The sequence below is a fragment of the Astyanax mexicanus genome, chromosome 10, assembly GCF_023375975.1.
Source record: "Astyanax mexicanus isolate ESR-SI-001 chromosome 10, AstMex3_surface, whole genome shotgun sequence".
In the NCBI taxonomy this organism is placed as follows: domain Eukaryota; kingdom Metazoa; phylum Chordata; class Actinopteri; order Characiformes; family Acestrorhamphidae; genus Astyanax; species Astyanax mexicanus.
In genome coordinates, this window is record NC_064417.1 from 6,583,907 (window position 1) to 6,602,135 (window position 18,229).

Sequence of the window (18,229 nt, forward strand, 5' to 3'; positions counted from 1 at the left end):
GTGATCACACACCACATGGGTTGGTATGTGGGGGTTTCGGGGGGCAGTAGGGTGGCCCCTCTCCTACCTTTGGCCCCTCGCAGCACGAAGCCGAAGCCCTCATTGTCCTTCTTCTGCAGCACCACCGTCTTCTCGTCGATCACGCAGTCACTGTGGAGAAAATCGCGCGCATAGCGGCCGTTAGTGTTCCAGCCGGCCATCCGCATCATAGCCACGGCGGCGGAGCGCGCGGAGCCACGCGAGCGGCTAACGCACCGCAGCCACGGGGCTGAGGGCGCGCGCTGCTGCAGAGACGAGTACAGCATCGCGGCGCGCCAGAGACAGAGGGAAACTCAGTCATGTAGAGGTGGCTTTAAGACGCAGAGAGAGGGGGAGGAGAGACATAACAGAGACACAGAGAGAGAGAGAGAGAGAGAGAGAGAGAGAGAGAGAGAGTCTGAAAGAGAGAGAGAGGGATGGGGAGACATGTGAGAGACAGAGAGCCAAAATGAAAAAGAGAACGGTGAGAGAGAAGAAGAGAGGTATTAGTAGAGAGAGAGAGAGAGAGAGAGAGAGAGAGAACTAAAAGAGAAGTGGGTGGAAATCCAAGTGACAGACAGAAAGCAAAAAGGAAAGACAAGAGGCATGAGAACAAGAGAAAGGAGAGGAGGGGAGAGAGAGAAAACTGAATGAAAAAGAGAGGGAGGGAGGGAGAGAGGAGGGTGAGAGAGATCAAATGAGTAAGAGAGAGAGAGAGAGAGAGAGGGGTGGAGAGGCAAGTGAGAGACAGAAGGCAAAAAAAAGAGGACAGAGAGAGAGAGAGAATATGAGTCTGAAAGAGAGAGAGAGAGAGAGAGAGAGAGAGAGAGAGAGAGAGAGAGAGAGAGAGAGAGAGAGAGAGAGAGAGAGGGCGGGGAAACATGTGAGAGAAAGAGAGACAAAGTGAAAAAAAGAGAGGGATGAGAGAGAAGAAGAGAGAGAGAGTCTGAATCTAAAAAAGAAAGAGAGAGAGAGGGGCGGGGAGATGTGGAAAAACAGAAAGCCAAAGTAAAAAAAGAGAGGGATGAGAGAGAAGATGAGACAGAGAGTCTGAATCTGAAAAAGAAAGAGAGAGAGAGAGGGGCGGGGAGATGTGAGAGACAGAGAGCCAAAGTAATAAAAGAGAGGGATGAGAGAGAGAGAGACACTGAGAAGAAAGAGGCAGGGAAACAATAAGAAAGTAGGTTAAAAAGAAAGAATAGAAAGAAAAGATGTACAGAGAGAAATAGAGACTGAATAAGAGAGAGGAGAGAGGTTGAGAAAAGGAGGAATACAGAGAAGAAAAGTGAAAAGAGAGAGAACACGGGAGACAGGAAGAGAGAAACGAGAGAGCGAATGAAAGGTGATAAGAGAGTGAAAAAAAAATCAGGGATGACAGACAGAAAGCAATACGAGAGAAAGGGACAAGAAGGAGAGCAAAAAAAGAGATGAGAGAGAAACTAAGTAAGGAAAGACAGAGTGAAAGATGAAAAAAAGAATGGAGAGTGAGAGTGAGAAAAGGGAGAGAGGGGTAGATGTAACATGAATAGAGAAGAACACAGAGAAATAGATGGAGGGATGGTGAAGGAGTGTTTATATGATGACATTGATGGATAGATGGACGAATAAATGAATGTATTAAATGAATAATAGCGCTATTAGAGGAGCTCTAGTGAAGGTGGTGATGAGGATGCAGTTGGGAATGTGCTGATAGCTCTGTTTCTACACTTTTTGCGTAATGAACACTGCATACTGTGAACAGAACAAGCCCTGCCTGATGTTTTGGAGATGTTCTGACCCAGTCATCTAGACATCACAGCTTGGTTCTTGTCAAAAGTGTCTCAGATTCATCAACATCATGATCTGATTATATTCACACCTTGAGAGGGGTCAGGGTCACATGAACCAGATTTTTAATTTCGATCAATTCCCTTTACCTCTTAGTGGTGTTAATGTTAATTTTATTGCTGGTCATGTTATTTGCCACTTGATAGACATGTGTATCCCTCAACACCTGTAGATCTGGGACATTAGTTTTGGTGTCCTTCTTTAAGTCCTTCTATGGTGGAAAAACACTTGTTTGTCTCTTATTTTACATTTTCCCAATCTAGTTCTATCTAGCTCTAGCCATTTTCAATTTCTTGACAGTAGAAAAACGTTTCCCAAAGAAGAGTTTCTTTTTAAAAATGTCAGCAATATCTTTCCTCAGTGAGACTAGCAACTTAAGCTTGAGGGCAGCAATGTCAGGGTTAGCGTGGGGCGATGCAGCCTCTGCAGGAGCCAACAGCTCACTCAAGGATGTGGGTGTGGTTTGCAGACCCGGCCACAGTTGTTCTGAATAGTATTGTGAGTTTTAGAGTTCTTTCCAGATTTGGACTTGGACTAGACTGACAGAAATACTTTACTTCAAGTTATGTTGACCTACAGATTAATCCGGACTACCCCAAAAAGTTATTTTAGTCTCATCAAGACAGGCCCATTGCAACAGGGCAAGCAAACCAATTGCCTAGGGCCCCGAGCTGGCCTGGGGCCTCCAGACAATGACTGGTTATGAATTGAATGCAATGATAAACTGTATGGGCGCCCCTTTAATTCTGTAAGAAAAGTACAATGACGCTGTTATCAAAATCCCCCTCAAATGGGCCCCCCCACCAGTTGCTGACAGTGGCCAGCCAGCCAGGTTTATTATTCATGCAGCCGGCAAAATATCAAGCTTCAGAAATCATGAAGTGGAGTAATCAATCAGGAAGACAGAAAAGAAAGGAGAGAGAAGAACTGTTAGAAAAGAAAAAAAAAAACTAGACATCAGTAAAGGATAATTTACACTGGATATATTAGGCCCACATGGACCTATAAATAGTGTAATTTAGCATCAGGTAGACTATTATAAAATACAATAACATACTTTATATGCGTATATGTCCGTTTTGCTCAGGGACCCCAAGATTAAGTGTAGTTCTGGACGAAACTGAGGGAAATACTAGTGCATTTAAAAAAAAATTATATATCATTGAAAAGTTACTTTATTTCAGAAATTAATTTAAAAATGTGAAACTCATATATTATATAGATGTATTAGAGTGATCTATTTTAAGCGTTTATTTCTTTTGTAATGTGGATGATTATGGCTTACAGACACTGAAAACTCAAAAATCAGCATCTCAGAAATTAGAATATTATATTAGACCAATTAGTACTTTTGGCAGTGTGGGCAGTGTGCCAAGTCCTGCTGGAAAATGAAATCCGCATCTCTATAACAGTTGTCAGCAGAGGGAAGCATGAAGTGCTGTAAGATTTTTTTTTCTTTAGACTTGATATAATACAGTGGATCAACACCAGCAGATGACATGACTCTTCAAACCATCACTGATCATCAGTAAATTTTACATTTTATTTGAAAATCAAGGAATCAAAGTCTGGAGGAAGAGTGGAGAGACACACAGTCCAAACTACTTGAGGTCTAGTGTGAAGTTTCCACCAGTCAGTGATGGTTTGGAGAGACATGTCATCTGCTGGTGTTGATCCACTGTGTTTTATTATCAAGTCCAAAGTCAGTGAAGAGCTTTTAATTTTTTGAGATGCACTAGTACTTAAATAAAATTCTACAAAAAAAAACTGAATTTCAGTCCTGCAGAATTCAGCAGGGCTGCAGATGAAGTCAGCACTGCATGAAGGCATTCAGGAACATTAGGAACACGCCTCGATTGATGCAGAGATAAAAGAGCAACTGATCTACAGTCAGAACTGCTTGATGGTTCTAGCAGAATACACACTGATTAAGTGTGAGCTGAGTTTACACTGGAATCGTTCAGAGACCAGAGAGCTGACTCCTGCAGAATGATGCATGGTTACCATAGCTACATAATCTGCTCACAGGGAGGGGTATGAGTGAGTGTGTGTGTGTGTTTTGGTGTGTGTGTGTGTGTAGTGGGGCACTGTGGCATTGTCTTATACAGAGGTCATTAATATCCTGGCCTGCTAATCACAGATCCCGCATTAAGATTCACTATTTGCTCATAATGGAAGTGATGGGAGTACTGTGTGTTCTCTGAGTAAGCTCACTTCTTTCCCGCTGATCTTGAGTGATATTTAATCTACGTTTTCCTCTAAAGTGCAGATAAAGTTCCTAAAATGCTACAGCAAAAGCAGCTGATACAGGATGACAGCTCTTCTCAATGCATATAAAACTTATCATGACCTCTTTTTGTCCTGTTATTGCTTTCTATAAAGCTGCAGGCTCCATATTATAGGCTGATGATGGTCTATTTGAACACTGTGTGGAAAAAAAAATCCATGATGAGGTATCTACACTCTACACTGTTTCCTTACAGCAAAGGTATTTAATTAGAATTTAGTATGGTCCGGTTAGAGAAAATTTAATCAGTCCAAGGTCCGGACCATCGCCAGTGTTGAGATATTTTGAACTTTATGCAAATGAGAGGCGGTAGCCAAGCAGCGCCACACGGACAGGGCTTTAGCACCACACACACCACAGGCTGAACTACAGCGTGAGAAAACGGAGGAGAGGCTGAGTATAGCTTTTTCAGGCTTTTTTGTGCTGGATGTTTTAGCAGGGTTCACCGGCCGATAAAAAAAGAACAGCGTCTGGTTCATACACAGCACCGAACTACAACTGTCCATATTCTTGCTGGTGGCAGATAAACTGCTGCTCTTTCAGGAGACACGCCCAAAGAGGTGAGAGAAAGGCGGAGAAAGCGACTGGGAGCGATGCAGCGTCGCTGCAGAGTGAACAAGAAAAGTTACGCCGCTTTAAATTCCCCCTATTAAAATTAAATCCTTCTCAGTAGTTTATCGGTTTGGGTCCGCATTGGACAACGTCTGGGTCCGGGCCCGGACCGCGGTTTGCCTATTAGTGACTACCTTACAGTATCAAAAAGGTTTGAAGACTTTTAACAACTTATCATATTAAAATACTGTGCTTAAAACAAAACAAAAAAAATAAAATCAATTTTGAATTTATTTGAATACTCATCATATTTTAAGACTACAGACTACCCATACTGTATACTTTACACTATAAGACACACTTAAAATCCTTTAATTTTCCCAAAAATCGACAGTGCGCCTAATAAACCGATGCACCTTATTCATGAATTCTACCAGTCAGGTATTAAGGAGCAGTAAAGCAACTCCGCTGTTGAAAATACTGGAAATCTAAGTTTACTGTAAATAAACTGAAGCGTTTTACTCACCCAGTTACACCGTTTTCAGGAGAGAAATCTGTGTAGATTAACATCCAGCACTTGTTTGACTTTAAAACATTATTTTTAAAAAAATACAGTTTTGTTTAATTAGAAGGGAAACATGGCAACACCCTTGTTCCTCTCTATGCACCTTATAAGTATGACAATAGACGATCACTGGTAGTGTGCCTTATAATACTGTGCACCTTATAGTCCGCAAAATATGGGATAATATAATATTTTTCTGTAAGTGCAATATATCCGTATATCTGATGTATCTATAGATGGGATTTACCTGTGGATGGGATATATCTGTAGATGTGATTTATTTGTAGGTGGGTGTGATATATCTGTAGATGTGATTTATCTGTAGATGGGTGTGATATATCTGTAGATGTGATTTATCTGTAGATGGGTGTGATATATCTGTAGATGTGATTTATCTGTAGATGGGTGTGATATATCTGTAGATGTGATTTATCTGTAGATGGGTGTGATATATCTGTAGATGTGATTTATCTGTGGATGGGTGTGATATATCTGTAGATGTGATTTATCTGTAGGTGGGTGTGATATATCTGTAGATGTGATTTATCTGTAGATGGGTGTGATATTTCTGTAGATGTGATTTATCTGTAGGTGGGTGTGATATATCTGTAGATGTGATTTATCTGTAGATGGGTGTGATATTTCTGTAGATGTGATTTATCTGTAGATGGGTGTGATATATCTGTAGATGTGATTTATTTGTAGGTGGGTGTGATATATCTGTAGATGTGATTTATCTGTAGGTGGGTGTGATATATCTGTAGATGTGATTTATCTGTAGATGGGTGTGATATTTCTGTAGATGTGATTTATCTGTAGATGGGTGTGATATATCTGTAGATGTGATTTATCTGTAGGTGGGTGTGATATATCTGTAGATGTGATTTATCTGTAGGTGGGTGTGATATATCTGTAGATGTGATTTATCTGTGGATGGGTGTGATATATCTGTAGATGTGATTTATCTGTAGATGGGTGTGATATATCTGTAGATGTGATTTATCTGTAGGTGGGTGTGATATATCTGTAGATGTGATTTATCTGTAGATGGGTGTGATATTTCTGTAGATGTGATTTATCTGTAGGTGGGTGTGATATATCTGTAGATGTGATTTATCTGTAGATGGGTGTGATATTTCTGTAGATGTGATTTATCTGTAGATGGGTGTGATATATCTGTAGATGTGATTTATTTGTAGGTGGGTGTGATATATCTGTAGATGTGATTTATCTGTAGGTGGGTGTGATATATCTGTAGATGTGATTTATCTGTAGATGGGTGTGATATATCTGTAGATGTGATTTATCTGTAGGTGGGTGTGATATATCTGTAGATGTGATTTATCTGTAGGTGGGTGTGATATATATGTAGATGTGATTTATCTGTAGGTGGGTGTGATATATCTGTAGATGTGATTTATCTGTAGGTGTGATGTATCTGTAGATGTGATTTATCTGTGGATGGGTGTGATATATCTGTAGATGTGATTTATCTGTAGGTGTGATGTATCTGTAGATGTGATTTATCTGTGGATGGGTGTGATATATCTGTAGATGTGATTTATCTGTGGATGGGTGTGATATATCTGTAGATGTGATTTATCTGTAGATGGGTGTGATATATCTGTAGATGTGATTTATCTGTAGATGGGTGTGATATATCTGTAGATGTGATTTATCTGTAGGTGGGTGTGATATATCTGTAGATGTGAGTTATCTGTAGGTGGGTGTGATATATCTGTAGATGTGATTTATCTGTAGGTGGGTGTGATATATCTGTAGATGTGATTTATCTGTAGGTGGGTGTGATATATCTGTAGATGTGATTTATCTGTAGGTGTGATGTATCTGTAGATGTGATTTATATGTGGATGGGTGTGATATATCTGTAGATGTGATTTATCTGTAGATGGGTGTGATATATCTGTAGATGTGATTTATCTGTAGATGGGTGTGATATATCTGTAGATGTGATTTATCTGTAGATGGGTGTGATATATCTGTAGATGTGATTTATCTGTGGATGGGTGTGATATATCTGTAGATGTGATTTATCTGTAGATGGGTGTGATATATCTGTAGATGTGATTTATCTGTAGATGGGTGTGATATATCTGTAGATGTGATTTATCTGTAGGTGGGTGTGATATATCTGTAGATGTGATTTATCTGTAGGTGTGATGTATCTGTAGGTGTGATGTATCTGTAGATGTAATTTATCTGTAGGTCTGATGTATCTGTAGATGTGATGTACCTGTAGATGTGATATACCTGTATGTGTACTATATATCTGTAAACGTAATATATCTGTAGATGTGATATACCTGTATGTATAATATATCTGTAGATGTGATTTATCTGTAGGTGTGATATACTTGTATGTATAATATATATGTAGATGTGACACACTTGTATGTGTAATATATCTGTAGATGTGATGAATCTGTAAGTGTGATGTATCTGTAGATGTAATGTAACTGTAGATGTGATGAATCTGTAAGTGTGATTAATCTGTAGATGTAATATATCTGTAGATGTGATATATCTGTAGATGTGATTTATCTGTAGATGTGATGTGTATGTAAGTGTGATTTATCTGTAGATGTGATATATCTGTATGTGTAATATATCTGTAGATGTGATTTTTCTGTAGGTGTGATGTATCTGTAAGTGTGATGTATCTGTAGATGTGATTTATCTGTATGTGTAATATATCTGTAGATGTGATTTTTCTGTAGGTGTGATGTATCTGTAAGTGTGATGTATCTGTAGATGTGATTTATCTGTAGATGTGATGTATCTGTAGAGCTGGTTTACAAATGGAAAGTAGGGCAGTTGCGTAATGTCAAATTTGATGCTGCAGTCTGGGCTGCTAACAAGCATTAAAAGCTTAACGAGGTCTAAATTTTCCCTCGAAAGAGCCCTCTCTCCTTTCCTGCAAGTCAGGAGGCCTACGACAGGAAGTAGACTGCAACGCATCGCCATGGATTCGCTCTCTGTGTCTCCATGACAACGTACTCTGAGCAAGGGGTGTGTCTGCTGAGTAGGAGTTCGGCTGGTCGCTTATGGAATTTTCCTTTTTGCTTTTTTTATCCTCTTTCAGAAGGTATCCGGAGCCAGGAGGACCAGGCTCGCCATGTAACAATAACACAGTTCTGACAGATCCGAGTGTCGTTTTGGGATCTGCTCTGAGATCAGGACTGCTCTTCTTTACACTGACATAGATTTGCAGTTTACTGATCATAATCAGAATATTGTGATATTACCCTTAACCCCCCTGTTACTTTCAAATTTACTATCTAATCTTTAATACATGACCCGAGCCGTTTTAACCTCCGGAACATTATAATATATATAATATATATACCATGTATAATATAATAATTAATACTGTTTCCCAAGTTTATGTTTATGATATTTGTTTGTTGACTTCTTAAATAGCCTTTAAAACAACCACAATACGATAAAGATATATGACTATAAAGAAATATGTACATCATTTATGTATCCCTCTGCTGACAATTTTTATGAAGATGTGGATTTCATTTTCCAGCAGGACTTGGCACACTGCCCACACTGCCAAAAGCATCAATTGATCTTATGTAGTATTCAAATTTTCTGAGACGGTGATTTTTGGTTTTCATTGGCTGTAACCCATAATTATAACGTAAAAAAAGAAATAAAAGCTTAAAATAGATCACTCTGTGTGTTTAATACATCTATAAAATAAATGAGTTTCACATTTTGTACTGAAATTACTGAAATAAAGTAACTTTTCAGTGATATTCATGATATTTTTTGAGATAGTATAAAGTGTATATTAAGTGTATATTGGCCCAGTTGCTGACTGTCCAGCAGATCTGTTGGATGAAGGGACAATCATTCCAACTTTCTATAAGTTAAATTAATAGTTTTAAATAAAATTAACAATACTATACATTAAATACACAAAAATAGAGTAAAAAAAAGGAAATAAAGACAAAACATAAAAAATGAAAAGCACGTTTGTTTGGGCAAAAACGTGACCTTTGATTACATCACAGCTCCGATTTTTTGACGCCTTCCTCATGTCAGTGTTGAGCAATAGTGACCCGCAGCTCTGGCATTAGGGCCGCTTACATAAGTAGCCATCTGACAATGAGCTCTTTCGCACTCTCCGTAAAACCTCTTTCCAGAGAAATATTAATAAGTAAGCAGTTGCTCTGAGATATTTGCAGTGAGGAACGAATTAAAGACAGCAGTTTGAGAGATGTGATGTGATGTGATGTGATGTGATGTGATGGTAGGTAGTGTGTGATGAGGTTCAGGAAATCTTGAAGGCTTTGAACAGAATGATTGGTGAATGAATGGTGCTTTATTTGAATGCAAATGCTTTGGATAATAATGAAGCAATGATGATGATGATGATGATGATGATGATGATGATGATGATGATGATGATTATGATGAATAATGCCTCTTTAGAAGTCCAAACAGTACAGCCACTTAAATTTATGCATTAATTCAAATATTGTCACTGTGCTATAAAACCATGTCCATAATAACACAAAAAAAATTTCTCAAACGTATTTCAATCACAATCAATTGTTTAATTGATTTCTCCTATAAACAGCGCACTTGCAGGTACGGGAAAATTAAATGTAAGACTTTTTAATACCAACTAAATGTACATTTCCCCATGCCCACAGTATTATCTTATCTTAAGATAAATAAACTAATAAACTAATTTAAGATTTTTTTTAAGCTTAATGAATTGGGAACACTTTCCAATAAGGGTACATTAATTAACAGTTCTTACGACAGAATGCTTTATTAATTAACTAATTATTAATTGACACTAGTTAATACATTATTAATCATTACAACATTTTTTTAACTAATGTCTTAATTCTAGTGGTGTCAAAAAATTAATTGTCAAAAATGAATGGTGTCAAAATGATTAATCACAACAGTATTCTGTTATTACTAAATATTCCTACGCAATAATAAAAATTAATGGTGTCAATCGATTAAACTTTTTTTTAGATGATTAATCACCCATAACAATGCTCTGTGAATAACTGCGATTAATCGCACTTGCTCTTCTTAAGACGTACGTTTTTATAGTATATATTCAAATGTAAATAAAATAAAAAATGTAAAATGCAATCATATTTATATTACTGGTGTCGATTAAAATATTATATTTTAAAATATTAGAAAATATTATTATATACTTGTATTTTTGAGGGGAGATAAAGCCAACCATGGGGCCCTGGAATAAAGGCCCCATTTAATACATGATAAAATGGATAGAATAAACTTTTTTTACTTAATTATATACATCTCAGCTTGTTTGTTAGGATTTCTGTATTAGAACTTAATTAGCTGAGTATAAAAGAGCGTTTTCACACCTGTAGTAGTGAAAGTTTCTATGGTCCAGATCAGTTGATGAGTTTGTTTATTCGGAGTGTTTTCTTCCTCTGTTTGGTTTGGTTTCACACAGGCATAAAAACCTAAACACACCAAAATGTGCACCAATCAACCACACAAGCAGATGGTCACAGATGCACAGATGCGAGCAGTGAACGCTGCACAGACCGTGCGTGTAAACTGCACTGAGCAGCAGAGACAGTGTTTGTTCATAGCAGTATATTATCCATCTTATATATCAGATTAAACTGCACCTTATCAGCAGTTTAGCTCAATTAAAAAGAAGTATATTTGATAGCTGGGTCGGATCGAGACAGGATCACTTTTTCACCACAAGCGAAGAGCGAGGGTGGGGGCAGGCAGATTACGGTGGAAGTTGGGGTCAAACTTGGTGGCGTTGCATTAATGCTTTAATGTCTTAACTAGAGTCAATTTATAAATAATTTAAGAATTACTCAATCATTTAATAATGTGTATCACTGTTGTAAGTACTGTTATGTGTGACCCGTATTTTAAAGTGTTACCAATGAAATTAAGACTTCAACGACTTTGAAGAATCTGCAGATTCTGTATATAAAAGGAAACATTTTGGAAAAATAAGGTTTTTATCTAACAGCAACCATATAAATCTCTCTCATCTTCCTTCTGTCACTACAAACAGACAATAAAAATCCATTTCCACAAGTCTGGCATTTCTCATTGTGACAGACAGGACGTAAAGCGCCGGTACATGCACGCTGGTGATTCAGACAAACTACAGCTGTTAATTCTAGCACTGCATTAGTACAGAACGTGTGGGTGATTCTCTGTAACTCAAAAAGAAAAAACAAGAAAAAAAGAGAGAGAGATACCCTAAATAACAGAAACGAGTGCTTCAGTGCAGCGGAAGATGCACAGCAATGTTATGATCAATTAACCCAGTGCCTGCAAGCTACCTCACAGGGTACAGAAAGGCCAATCGGCTAATGAGAAGACATTTGATGTGTTGCAGACCATGAATAATCGCTTAACGACCCTCTTTCCCAAAAGCCTTTCAGTGTTAATTATTTCAAAACCGACAAAGGAATCATCCCTTTGGAACAATTCATAATCAGATTTCATAATTGAAGAGGGAAATGTGAGGTCTGGGTTCAAAGGATTCAAAGAACTAAAAAAGCACACTAGAAAAAGACTTAAAACAGTCTAAGCATTGTAAAATCATTAATATAATTATAGGGTCATTATCAGAATACTGCGCCTTTTGTCAGTCAAAACGTTTTTAATTTTAATGTTTTTAATTATTTTGACTGTTTATCATTTATTTACACAGAGATCATATTTTTTTCAGCTTAACCCCTTATAATTTTCTGTTATGTACGTGTCCACTCTGTTATGGCCCTCTGCACAACAGGGCAGACAATGACAGGGTGGACATTTGTAGCGAAAAATGAAATTTAACGTGATTTACCTAGAGTTGCACATTAAAAAAAAAAAAAAAGATTCTAATGATTTTTTATGATGTGTTAAGGATACATTCTAATTTTTTTTATGTGTTTAATCACATTGATATTTATCCACGACAGCTTAAGCTTTACCTCTGTAAGCTAAACATGGAGCCAATATGAAGACAATATGATAAAAAAATATGAAGACAATATTAAGTGACATTAATATTATTAAATGCTTTATACACAGCTACAAAGGTGATCAGGCCTTTAAAAAAGTAACCAAGATTACTTTTTTAAAAGGCGGTTAAAAAATGACAGGGTGGACAGGGAAGTAATTCTTTGACATGTTTAAATAGCTCTAAACTTTTATAGAATTTGCTTAGTTATTAAGTGAATTATTATTCATTTAAATTATAAAACAATCTACAAAAACTTCAGAAAATGTCATTTTTCTTTTTTTATTTAACCAATTAAAATGATTTTAACCCTTTCAGACCTTCATTGTCGATTGTAATGAAAATCAGAAGCCCTGTTTTAGGGATCTATAGTGCACAGGTAAATTGCGCATTACACAGCTTGATTTAGGGCGTGTCAGTGTGTCTTTGGTATCATAAGGGTAAAAAATATGCCTTGAGCAGCTCGAAACATGCAAAAGGCATGTACTATTTCTCTTAATTAATCATGGATGTGTTTTGGCCATAACATGAAATTACAAATCAGTTGTTGAGAGACAGATTTTTTTTTCTGGAGAGGTTTGCTTGTGGTGAGAACGTGATCTGGCCTCAATCTGACCCAGGTATCAAATGTACTTATTTTTAATGGAGCTAAACTGCTGATGCAGTTTAATCTGGTGCAGTTTAATCTGATATATTAACTAGAAAATATACTGCCATAAACAAACGCTGTATCTGCAGCTCCATGCAGTTTACATGTGCGGCCTGTGCTGCGTTCACTGCTTTATATTTATAATAATCTAATTGTTACATAGTGTTTATTAAATTTTAACATCAATGATTTGCTATGCATTAATAACACTTTTCTGTAGACACAAAAAGACACATCATAGTGATAATGACACATTAATAATACTACTACTACTAATAATAATAATAATAATGACTATGAGATCTGCAGAAAATGGTAATATATGTAGATATAACAGAGTGTATATCTCTCTGAAGGCACTCATCATGGTCTTGTTTTGGGACCGAAATGTGCTTTAACTTGAAACAGTAGCACTTAGTGACACAAAAGTGCCACGTTCTGGAAGAAATCTCCATTTACTCACACGGCGTATTATCCTCAGCTGAACTCAGGAGAACAGTGCACTTTGACAGTAATGAAGAAAAACTCATTTTCAGCTCCTGTGGGTTGTCTAACTAAAGAAGACGTATTCCTCCTGAATTAGGCTTTGAGGATTTTAAGGCTAAGCTGTCTCTCTCGTACAAACACACACTCACACACGCACACTATCACACACAGAGCTCTCCAACATGGGCCAGAGGATTAGAAGCACATTTAATCTCACCTGGATGCATCAAAGCTGTCATACGATCCCACGGTGTAATGTCGAAAGAGCTTCCGCCGCTCAGATCGGTCCGCCCTGGCATCTGTAGAGACAAAACCAGCATTTCATCTTCACTCAGATCCGGTTACAATCAAATCACTTAAAAACACTTAATATTCCACAGCTTCCGAAAAACTGCAGAGAACAGGTGCCAACTTCTCAATTCCTTAACAGTCATAGCATCGTTTCAAACACTGCCTTTACTTATCCATGCAGAAAAGTTTCACACTTTTTTTTTTTACATCATTCTTATCATCATCACTATTTTAATTACCATCATCCTCATTATCATGTTTATCATTTCTATTATACTGCCTGGCCAAAAAAACTCCACCTGGATTATGTGGGGTTTATGATGCTGCAGTTCATCTGCAGGTTTAGGTTCAGCAACAGTATGTGCAGCTGAAAGAATGAGGTCAGCTGACTACCTGAATTTACTGAATATAGACCAGGTTATTCCATCAATGGATTTGTTCTTCCCTGATGACACGGGCATATTCCAAGATGACAATGCCAGGATTCATGGGGCTGGAATTGTAAAAGAGTGATTCAGGGAGCACGAGATCATCATTTTCACACATGGATATATGCCTTCAATATTATTGCCAATATTATTATCACCACATCATGACTATTAATATCATCTCATCACTATTGCATTTTCACCAATGTATTATTACCACGTTATTCTCAACAGCATCATCATTAAAATCTTTTCCCACCATTCTTACTATCAGCATTATCATCAACATCATCATCATCATCACTTTCACTATCACCATCACCACCGACTGTTTTACTACTTAAGAAAATAAGGCTTAAAACAAACTAGAACAAAGGGCAGAGAGCGTGGTCGTTCCCTCCCAGTGAACATATGTAAAGTAGACAAGCAGAGGAGAGAAAAAAAGCCCGTTTACAAATTGGTCAAACTGTGCGCCATATGTCACGGCATCCCAGCAGCCATTTCTGCTGATAATTGAATCATGCACTGAAGATCCGATACTAAGTGCACTGCGGGGACACATGCACAATACACGCTCTTTGATCAGTGGCTAACTTCAGCGGGATCAATGGAAGCGCGGTGCTTCAGGCAGCAGAATAATGACTTTCCTGGACACCAACACTTGGAAGGTCCATTTGAACCTCTTCAATGGTAAAAATCACCACTTTGCTCCAGTAGTCAATGCAGCGTATTGACTGACTCACCATCAGTCGCTGACCACAGGCACGAGGACGCTTTTTCCAGGGAAAAGCAAACACAAAGGCCAGAGAGGAGCCAGAGGAGAACCGGCTTTGAGGAAGGGCAGATATTGACCAAATGCTACAGAAGCAGAGATAATGCAGTGGAAGTGAAACTAATGAAATGGCCACTGGACGATGCTGAATAAAACCTCTCTGACCCTCTCTGCAGATAAACTCAACGGGTCTCCAGGGACCCCGTGTGTTTGGTGATGGAGGTATCGGTTCTGACTGCTAGAACACATGGAGCTCATGCATTTTTGAAGAGCCTACAGTGTGTGTGTGTGTGTGTGTGTGTGTGTGTTTGCATGTGTGTGTATTTCAATAGACAGTAAGCATTACATATTCTGAACATGCACACAAACATATACACTTATTAATGATTAAATGCACTCAAATTTAACATTTTGTGGATTTTTTGTAAATAAATGAATAAATTCCTAACAAGCAGCATGTATATCAGTGCAGTGTGAAGCTGCTTTAACACAGAATGCTGAAAATTTGCCGCTGCATTTTCAAACACAGCATTTTTAATTGGACGTGCAGCGCAGTTATGAGCAGTGAACGCTGCACATAATGCGCTCTTAGTGTGTAAACAGCATGGAGCAGCAGAGGCAGCATTTGTTCATAGCAGTTAAATAGAGACAACGTTTGTTCATAGCAGTATATTATCTGGCTAATATATATATATATATGTATATATATATATATTTATTATATATATATATATATTTTTGTATTGGCTATGAATGTTTTGATGTTAAATACTGCATACATATGGAAATGAAGTGTGCATACGATATGCATGCTAATTACTCATAATATATCAGATTAAACTGTGTCTTAGCAGCAGTTTAGCTCAATTAAAAGAAGTATACTTCTGCTGGGTCAGGATGAGACCAGATCATGTTCTCACCACAAGCGAACTGCTCCCAAAAAAAAAAAAAAAAAAAAAAAAATCTTTGCATTGGGCAGGGAGTGGGGGGCGGGGCAGATTACAGTGGAAGTCGCGGTCAAACCTGGGGAATAATTAATTGCGTTCATAATTAATAAAGTTCATACTGTCTGCAATAAAAAAGTCAAAGAATATGTATGAAAAATGCACTTTTTATATGCATTTTCCATACTGTAGCAAATAAAATATGGATATATATATATTTGTATTGGCTATGAATGTTTTGATGTTAAATACTGCATACATATGGAAATGAAGTGTGCGTACGATATGCATGCTAATTACTCAAATGCATATGAATGAGGTAATTGCAATGCATCACTTTTTTCTGCACATAATCGGCCATTTGATCGTTGACAGATTCACTAAAAACAGTGGGCACCATCTACACACACATGCACAGAGGGAACACACACACACACACACACACACATGCAGAAAGAGAGAGCACACAATACTCCTTCATCTCTTCCTGAGATGAGCTCTTTAGTTGCTCAGGTTTCCGTGTTCCGTTGTATTTGGCAGCTTGAGGATTCAAACTGCACCGTTTGCATTGTTCACTGCAGTTATGTTGATACATGATGATATCAGTTGTCAGGAGGCTGCGTGGGATTCAACACTTTCCCCCTCCATCCTACTCACTGCTTAGCTGTTAAAGTCACAGGCGCTCTATTACTTTGTTGTGCAGAAAACATTATGCCATGTGGATGATGTAGAACGCCAGCTGTCTCCTGCTCGTACAGCCTTTCCCCACACTACGGCTTACCTCAGCTTCAACGGGGGCATGACGACAGTTGGCCTATTATTAATCTCATGTTTATTTGGGGGATTTGTTTTTTTTTTTGATACATATGATTACAAATCGATAACTAATGTAACCTATATTCATGGTGGATAATGAGGTATACACATGAAGAAGCACTAATAATTGCTTTAGGTGATTAAATATTGTATCTTAGTAAGTCATGGCCATGCCTTAATGATCTTATTCCCATGCATTAGGGTCTCGCTCCCACACCTTAATTATCTTGATCCCACACCTTCATTATCTTGTTCCCACACCTTGGGATCTCTTTCCCACTCCTTAATAAGGTGTGGCCACGCATTTTTTTATTCCCACGACTCACATATATTTTTATTTAATTATTTTACACTGACAGAGCACAGAGTTGCTGTTGTTCCCAGTCGTTTCCACTGTGTTACAATATCACTGACAGTTGGCTGTGGAATATTTAGTAGTGAGTAGTGGAATTTCACGACTGGACTTGTTGCACAGGTGCTGCATCCTCTCACTGTACCACAGTGCTGGAGTTCACTGAGCTCCTAAGAGCCTGAGACCCATTCTTTCACTTATGTTTGTAGACGTAGCCTACATGCCTAGGTGCTGCTTTTTTACACTTGTGGCCATGGAAGTGATTACAACCTGAATTCAATGATTTGGATAAGTGTGAGCGAATAATTTCAAAAATTGCAGTGTAAAAATATACCATAACACAATCATTGATCATCTTTTATAGTATAAGGAATGTGCTCTGATTTCAGCTTTCATGTCTTTGCACTGAAAGAAACTAGTATTTCCCTTTAACAGCTGTGGTTTCAGCTAAAGCTCTTGAACACACACACCCACGCACACACACACACGCCATTTCTACACACACGAGTATGTCCTTGGACACAGCCAGCGTGTTGAAAAAAAACCCCTGATGATTTGATTCAGAGTACAGGAGGTCAGAGTGTAGCCACACCACAGATTAGTCAGTGTAATGACTTACATAGTACATTTCATTTGAGCCTGAAGGTATTAGCAGCTGTTTCATGAACGTAATTAGTGGAGATACAAAGCGGCTAGAGAAATCCTCTACAAAATCAAGTTGTGATGTAACATTTCTTATTGTTTAAGTTGTAATTGATGCCCGGAAGGCAAGCGAAGGCTTTAAAACAAGGCAGCCAGGCACTTTTTTAGTTTGTGGTTTCTACAGTGCGGAAAATAACACGACTAAGTTACTAGTTCAGGGGAACTGTGGAAGTCAAAATGAGATCTGGAAGACCAAGGAAGCTCTTTGAAAGAACTGCTCATGTGCTGGTAAGAAAGGCAAATCAAAATCTCCACATAAGTTCTGAAGACCCACAGGATGGTTTACGCTGGCTTCACCCCGGATAATTGAATTAATCCATGACATCACTGATTGAATCCAGATATACTGCAAGCTCCTACAATTAACGTATCCAGCAGATCTGATATCTAGCCACTCTAATAGCAATCTAGTATCGTGGAAAGGTGTTACCACTGGAAACTAGTTTCCCCATTCAAACTCTTGTTTTTAATAAAATCAGCACACAACCAATTTATATTTCATCTATTTTGAAAAATAAAATTAAA

General features: G+C 38.0%; 1 protein-coding gene across 1 annotated transcript in view; it reads right to left on the reverse strand.

Annotated features, from left to right (window-relative positions):
• Window positions 1–18,229, reverse strand: part of shank2b (SH3 and multiple ankyrin repeat domains 2b) — a 204,809-nt gene that overhangs the window by 51,506 nt on the left and 135,074 nt on the right. Inside the window, exons 16-17 of the mRNA XM_022683849.2 lie at window positions 13,617–13,698; window positions 68–150 (exon numbers count right to left, since the gene is read on the reverse strand). Coding sequence (XP_022539570.2) covers window positions 68–150; window positions 13,617–13,698 — 165 coding nt within the window. The remainder of the gene's footprint in view (window positions 1–67; window positions 151–13,616; window positions 13,699–18,229) is intronic.